The sequence below is a fragment of the Magnolia sinica genome, chromosome 4 (genome assembly GCF_029962835.1).
Source record: "Magnolia sinica isolate HGM2019 chromosome 4, MsV1, whole genome shotgun sequence".
Lineage (NCBI taxonomy): Eukaryota > Viridiplantae > Streptophyta > Magnoliopsida > Magnoliales > Magnoliaceae > Magnolia > Magnolia sinica.
Window position 1 is genome coordinate 92677396 of NC_080576.1, and position 8064 is coordinate 92685459.

The window sequence follows — 8064 nt, forward strand, 5'->3', positions numbered from 1 at the left end:
CAAGTAATGTTTCATGTTAGACAGGACCCTTGCGACTCAAAGGATTAAAAATTAAACTAAAACTTACTATTTATAATAAAAATGAAAATAAAAAGAACTTTTGACCTCAATGCCATGGAATCTTACAAATCGCATGGGTAACCTGATGTAAGGGGAAGTACTTTCTTCTACCCAAAATTATATATGATATCTCAAAAAACTCATCTCAATTTGGGAGCTGCAATTGTTTGAAGGTTCTGACTATTCAGAATATTTCTGCATCTGAATGGGCCTTCTATTGTCCATCCTTGCCGTGAAAGTGTCTTTGGCCCGCTCTACATCATACATTTAAGATGGATACTTGTAGGATGCTTAATCGGGCAATTCATGTGGGCCCAAGCCCACCAAAAGTCGGGTCGGGCTACCCAGCCCATTGTCCCCCTTCGTCAAAAAAAAACAAATAAAAATAGAAATCCCCGTCTTTTCTTCATCGATGAATTGATAAACAAGCGAAGGGTTGGGCGTCATCTTCATCCATCCATCACCACACCCATTCGTCAATGGCAGCAGCAGCAGCAACAGCAGCAGCTCTGATGATGGCCCACCACCACCATCATCATCTCCTGAGACCTGCATTTCCCTTCCTTCCCAAGCTTCTCCATCAGTCTTCCTCTTTCTTACTTACTCTCCCCACCTCATTCCGTCGCCGTTTCTTCTGCACTCGCTCTTCTCTCACTCACCCTCACATCTCTTCTTCCGTCGTTGATGACTTTCAAGTCGAGGCCGAGTACGAGGACGCGGACACCGAACAACCACAACCACAAGAAGAGGAAACAACAGCAGCAGCAGCAGCAGCGATCACAGATTCCATCAGAAGAACTATAGTAGTGCCCGTTGCCGCTTCTTCTTCTTCTTCTTCGTCGTTGCCACTGCCGAACCTTAGCATTAAGGAAAAGAAAGAACTGGCCTCGTACGCCCACAGCCTCGGGAAGAAGCTCAAATGCCAACAGGTCGGCAAGTCCGGCATCACTCCGTCAGTTGCAGCGGCTTTCGTCGAGAACCTTGAGTCCAACGAGCTCTTGAAGGTAAACCCTCTCACTAATTTGAGTGTCATGCATTCATGTATTTGAGGATTTATGTGAATTTCTAGTGGTGGATATCGATAGTGCCCTCGAGTTTTCGTTGTTGTACAAGTGGGTTTTTGGTTATCTTGGTATGATGGGTCCCATATGGAATGGGGCATGCTTCCATCATGGTTACTGAAAAACTCGTTTAGGGGCTGTTTGGATTGGGGGAATTTGGATGGCCTGGAAATTTCGTTTACCATGTATTGTTTTTTTTTTTTTTTTTGAAGATGAGAATTTTATTGAAGGCCACCAAAGGGCATGAAACACAACCTTAAAAAAAAGAAGAAGAAAGCCCCTCCTTAGCAGGTAGAAAGCCCCAAAGAAAAGAGGAGCTAAGGAGCACAATCTCTAACAAAACCAAAACCCTCGGAAAAGCCCCTCCTTGGAGACACTATGGTTGGCAACGGTTGTTTCTTTCTGCCCAAACTGCCCAAAGAACAGCCATATGGATAGTTCTCCACTTCTTTTTTCCAAGGGCTCCTCCAGTGCCTTGGTGCCAAGTGCAAAACATATCGTCCACGTATTTAGGGAAGACCCACTTAATCCCTGCCAACCTCAGGACACTCCACCAAATATCTGTAGTGAAGGTATAGTGCAAGAAAAGATGATCCACTGTTTCTTTTGCATTTAGGCATAGAAGGCTAACATTTGGGAGTTGCATGCCTCTCGTCCTAAGGTTGTTGATAGTGAGTACTATATTCCTTCCTAGGAGCCAACCAAACGCTGCAACTTTTGGTGGCACTCCGTAATTCCAAATGGATCCAGTATGCAAGCAAGAGGAGTTTGAAAGATATCTGTAGATGGATTGGACTGTGAACTTTCTGGAGGAAGCTAACTTCCAGCAAGGAGAGTCATCCGAGGTCAAAGAAGGATGGAAGCGAGTATCCTGCAGGAAAGATAACAACATTAGGAACTCCTCTAATTATGAATTTGAAAGGTTCCTACGAAAGGGAGGCATCCAGGTTCGTTGGTTCCCATCAGAAGAAAAACAGTCTCTGACCACTATGTTGGGGTCGGAGGTAATGGCAAACAACACTGGATATGATTCAACTAACAAGCAATCTCCGCACCACAAATCAAGCCAGAATCTGATTCTAGTACCATTTCCCAAGTTGAAGGCGATTTTTTCATGCATATCTGGGGCCGTGGAGACGATTCTTTTCCGCAAGGAGGCACGGTAAAGAGAAAAGCTTTTTGTCCACCACCTAGAGGGTGTGGTACCATACTTGGCAGCTACAATTTGGCGCCATAGACTGTCTTTCTCACTACCAAACCCCCAGATCCACTTTCCCAGAAGGGCTTCATTAACTTTCTAGAGGTCTTTAATATGCTCCCCACGCCACCCCCCCCCCCCCCCCCCACCCGCCCCCTTCAAAGTACAAACGTCCCTCCATTTTAAAAGAGGGAACTTTTCCCCATTAGAACCACCTTGCTAGAGGAAATTTCTTTTGAGCTTGTCTATTTTAATGATAACAGATTTTGGGCATGGAAAGAGTGAAAGGAAATAGATAGGCATACTAGAAAGAACTCACGTTTTAGGCCCACCTGAGCATTGAATATGGTTCATCTTTGGCCTCATGTGTTAAAATGAACTCACAAAACAGATGGACGGTGAGGATTTCTCACAAACATCCCAATGGCCCCAACTGCGTTCCCAGCGCAGGAACTTCCCGCGAAAGGCTATCGCAGGAGATCCGTCCAAGACGGAGACGGATTGGCTACTCCCCAGCCACCGTGGTCGGTGCTCTGTTAGCTCCTCCATGATGTATGTGTTTCATCCATTCCGTTCATCCATTTTTACAGATCATTTTACTGCTTCACACCAAAAATTAGAGGGATATAAATCTCAAGTGGACCACACCATAGGAAAATAATAATGATTGGATATGCATCATTAAAATCCTCCTAAGGCCCACTGTACTGTTTATTTGAAATCCAATCTTTTTATTAGGTCATACAGGCCCAGAAGAAGGGAAAAAACAAAGATCAGCTTGATCCACAACTTTTATGGCCCCCAAAAGGTTTTTAATGGTCGATGCTCATTCAACACTATTTCCTGTAATGTGGCCCACTTGAGATTTTGATGTACCTAATTTTTTATTTCATATATGAAATGATCTGAAAAAATAGATGGATGGCATGGATGAAACACATACATCATGGTAGGGCTCACAGAGCATCAACCACCGGCCATTAGCCGGTGGCAACGGGAGTAGCCAATCCATTACCGTCTTGGACGAGTGCAGAGTTCGCACGCGGATTTCCTGCCAAAGCCTTTCGCAGAAAGTTCCTCCGCAAGGATGCTGAGTGGGACCCACTGAGATGTTTTGAAAGCTCATTTTAGGACGTGAGATCAAACAATAGGTGTATATAACACTCATGTGGGCCACACGAGAGGAAACATTAGGTTTTTAGTGAGAACCGTTGAATAACTCTTTTGTCCATAAAAGTTCTGTATCACGCTATATTTTTAGTGTTTTCACTTCATCCCATTTGGAATGACATTATAAACAGTTTGGATCGCGTATAAACATTAAGATGGAGTCCAGGAAGGTTTCAACGATGGGAATTTCTTTCCCTAGTTTTCCATCTGGTGTGACCCACTTGAGTTTTGTATTCACCTAATTTTTGGTCCCATGTATTAAAATGGGCTCTCAAAACCGATGGACGGAATGAATTTCTATCATACATTGTAGTGAGCCCCACCCAGCCAGCATACTTGCGCAGGAACTTCCTGCGAAAGGCTTTCGCAGGCTGCAGTGTTCTACGAGGATGCGGGTTGCGTACTACCCCCGCCCGTCCCTAGCTCCGAATGGGTAGTTCCATGGGTGGCCCACCGTGATGTATTTGTACATCCAAACCATCAATCCCTTTTCTCAAATTATTCTAAGGCATGACCCCAAAAACGAGGCAGATCCAACGCTTAAATGGACTTACCAAAAATAGCAGCGGGATAATGATTTTCACCATTAAAAAATTCACAGGTCCCACTGTAACGTTTATTTTCCATCTAATCTATTCATAAGGTCAAAAATATCTATATGAAGAGAAAAAACAAATTTCATATTGATCTGAAACTTCTGTGACCCCAAAAGGGTTTCAATGGTAGACGTTCAATCCCCCTCTGCTTTTTGCAGTGTGGTCCAGTTTTTCTTTAGATCTGTCTTATTTTTCGGCTCAAGCCTTACAATGAGCTTGAAAAATGGATGGACGTTTTGGATATAACAAATAAGTCATGATGGGACCCAAATCTCAATCCTTTGCGGGCTCCCAGATCCGCTTCAAACACGGAACGCGTCCTACCCCCGCCTGGACGGTCCGGGCAGAGATCTGTATGGCCCACCATGATGTAAGTGTTTTATGTAAGCCGTTTATTATTATTTTTATATTATTTTAATATATGATATGAAAGATGAAGCAAGTCCACAGCTTTAGTGAGCCACATTAAAAGGATGCTACAGTGATAATGACATCCATCGTTGAAACATTTCTAAGGGCCACTGTGATGTTTTTTTTTACCATCAAACCTATTCATCAGGTCATGTAGACGTGGATGAAGTGAAAACACAAATATCGACTTGATCTGAAACTTCTCCAGCTCTCAAGAAGTTTTTAACGGTGGATGTTCAATCCCCACCTTATGGTCCAATTAATCATTGGACCTGCTTCTTTTATTGGATCACACCTTAAATTATCTGAAAAAGTTGATGGATGGTGTGGATCAAACACATAAATCATGGTGGGGCATAAAGAAGTTTCACAAGTTAAAAGTTGAATTTGTATTGCGCAAACAATTTAAAAGAAAAAATTTCCATAGTAATTTGAAAAGGGGTACTTTTGGAAGCAAAAAAATTTTGTTTAATGAAAAATCACGGAGCGCATTCCGCGTTCACCATTAAGCTAGACTCCTATCACTGAAAGAATTCAGTGAAAAACCACTTAGCGCTTTCCGTCTTCCGCGTTAACAAACACCATTAAACATGAAAAATTTTCCCCATTCCCTGTTAAGTGCAAAAATTCAGCGTTAACAAACACGGCCTAAGTACCTTTTTAATTAAGTTACTGTAATGCAATATTTTTTTTCAAGTTACTATAAAGCAGATAACTTTATCTTCATTTAGTTTTCTCTAACGTCCGTACGTCTAAAGATTTTTTTAAAAATAACAAAAATGCCCATGGACCATTTAACTTAGACGCAACGTGGGCCCATTATGATGTATGTGTTTAATCCACGTCGTCCATCCAATTTGCCGAATCATTTTAGGGGTGAATCCAAAAACTAAGGCAGATCCAAGTCCCAAATGGACCACACCACAGGAAACAGTGGTGATGAACGGTCACCATTAAAACTTCGTGTGGGCTGGAACAAGCTGATATTTTCTTTTACCTTCATCCAGATCTGTGTGTCCTAATCAGTTGGATGACAAACAAAGATTGTGGTGGGCATTGGGCCCCAGGAACTTTTTAACGGTGGGCGTTCAATCAACACCGTTTCCTATCATATGGTCGAGCTGAGATTTGGATTGCTTAATTTTTGGGTTCATGGCCTAAAACGAACGTATAAAACGGATAGACGGAATGGATATACAATACATACATCAAGGTGGGCCCCACAGTCAAGGCCGCACCCTGTTGGATAAAGCCTAGGCCGCATCTATTCCGGGAACCTTTAACCCGTGGGCTGTGGCGAAGGACATAGATTGCCTGTGCTCCCGAGACTTCGGGTAGTGGGAAGCTGTGTGGGGCCCACATAGATTTTCGTAACAAATCCACTCCGTTCATCAGTTTTGCAAGATAACAAAAGGGCAGGAACCGAAAAATCAAGCAGATCCAAAACTCATGTGGGCTACCTCACACGAAAGAGCAGGGATCGTATGCCCACCAATGGACACTTTGTGGGGACACAGAAGTTCTGTATCTGGATTTATCAACTGTTTGGATATAAACATCTTGGTTTTCTCCAGGCAGGTTTCAACGTGGACATTTGCGTTACCACTCTTTAATGGTGTGTGGCCCACATGAGCTTTCGTTCTGCCCCATCTTTAGAATAATGTCCTATCGTAGTCCTGCAAAACTGATGGACGGAGTGGATTTGTAACGGGAATCTCTATGAGCCCCACATGGCCCCCACATCATTTCCAATTACATGAACTTACTATGCCACGGTACAGGCAATCCGCCGTCAAAACACCAAGGTCATTGACAAAATCAAGGCCAGAGGCGTATTTTGGAAAATTCCTTGATTTTTTTATGTATCTAAAATCTTTAGGATGTGATGCATATAAACAGAGGAGTTAGAATCAACTCCCCTAATTAAATCCTTAACAAAGGAATTTATGGTGTGAATAAAATATATTTTCCTAATATACAAGGATTCCGTGATTTGTAAAGATTTGCCTAATACTGGTGCCTGAGGATCAATAACGCCTAACTTGTCGAGGCGAAGATGAAACCGATCTCCGCCAAGAGCCTTTGTAAAAATGTGGAGAGCAGCTTTTTTTTTTTTTTAAAATCACGCGCACATACACACACCCCCATACACTCACGCTAGTGGAATTTCACCACCTATGGATACTCGAACCCTTTACCGGGTGTTGAAACTCCCGGGAGTACTCTAACACCTGAGCAAGACTAAGAATCCTTTATTCTCACAATAAAGCCATATGGGTTGAAGGTGTAGCACTCCCAGATTATGAAAGATTTTTAACTAAATGAGTTCACAAGTAGCATTGGTTATTACGCGGTATTCAACATTAGCGGATGACCATGAAGCAGTGAATTATTTCTTTATTTTCCAATACAAAAGGATATAGCAAAGCATGGTTATTGATTATTTCTTTATTTTCCAATACAAAAGGATATGGCCAAGCATGGTGAAATAACCTGTAATGGATCATCGTGTTTTAAGACAAGTAGCTCAATTAGAGTCGAAGTATGCTGACAATTCAAGAGAACTAGTAGAAGATAGGAGAATGCTTTTGATGGGAGAAGACTTGAGATAACGCAATACTCGAATAGCAACATCGTAATGAAGTTGACTATGCTGGTGCATGAATTAATTGAGAATATTAATTGATTAAACAATGTCGGGTCTAATGATGATTAAATATATGAGACAACCAACAAGTCGTTGAGAAACAATCTCTTCTGACTATCAGTCAAATGCAAATTTTGTTCAATAGAGAAAGACGTGGATCGAGTTCTAAGATGGCTGTTGTCATTCATAATGTTTAGAGTATATTTGCGTTGACTTAGAAAAATTCCAGAAGGTGAACGGACCACTTCAATGCCAAAAAAATATTTTAAAGGGTTAAGATATTTGATGTAAAACTTGGCATAAAGAAAAATTTTCAAGGTAGTAATGATAGATGTATCATTTCCAGTTAAAATGATATCGTCAATGTAGACAAGAACTGAGTATAGATACCATCGTCGAAGAGAATGAAAAGAGAATAATCTGCCTTGAATAAATGATATCCACCTTCTCGTGGGGAAACTTGTCAAACTAATTTATGGAGGCTTGTTTGATACCATAAAGGGATTTGTTGAGGTGATAAACATGATTCTCCTCCTGTTTAGCAAAACTAAGAGGAATGGACATGAACACTTCTTCATGAAGATCGCCATGGAGAATGCCATTATGTACGTCAAATTGATGGATGGGCCATTGGCGAATAACTGCCATAGTTAAGAGACAATGAACAGTGACAAGCTTTGCAACAGGTGCAAATTCTTATGGTAATCTAATCTCTCACTTTGATTGTAGCCTTTTGCAGCATTCCACGGTACCATTTGAATGATGTTTGACTTTATATACCCATTTGCAGCCAATCAGTCGTATATCCAGTGGCAAAGATTACAATGTACAACTGTTGTTCTCTTCTAAGGCACAAATTTCTGCTGCCATTGCTTCATGCCAATGGAGAAATTTAACAGCTTGGGAGAAAGAAGATGGCTC

General features: G+C 41.7%; 1 protein-coding gene across 1 annotated transcript; it reads left to right on the forward strand.

The window, feature by feature from the left end:
* Positions 1-467: 467 nt before the first annotated feature.
* Positions 468-2057, forward strand: LOC131244591 (uncharacterized). Its single transcript, XM_058244101.1, has one exon. It carries the CDS (start codon positions 540-542, stop codon positions 1107-1109), a length of 570 nt encoding a protein of 189 aa, XP_058100084.1. The 5' UTR covers positions 468-539; the 3' UTR covers positions 1110-2057.
* The last annotated feature ends 6007 nt before the right edge of the window (positions 2058-8064 follow it).

Bases quoted from the DNA above. Each gene is read 5' to 3' on its own strand.
- LOC131244591 (XM_058244101.1), top strand. From the start codon at position 540: ATGGCAGCAGCAGCAGCAACAGCAGCAGCTCTGATGATGGCCCACCAC.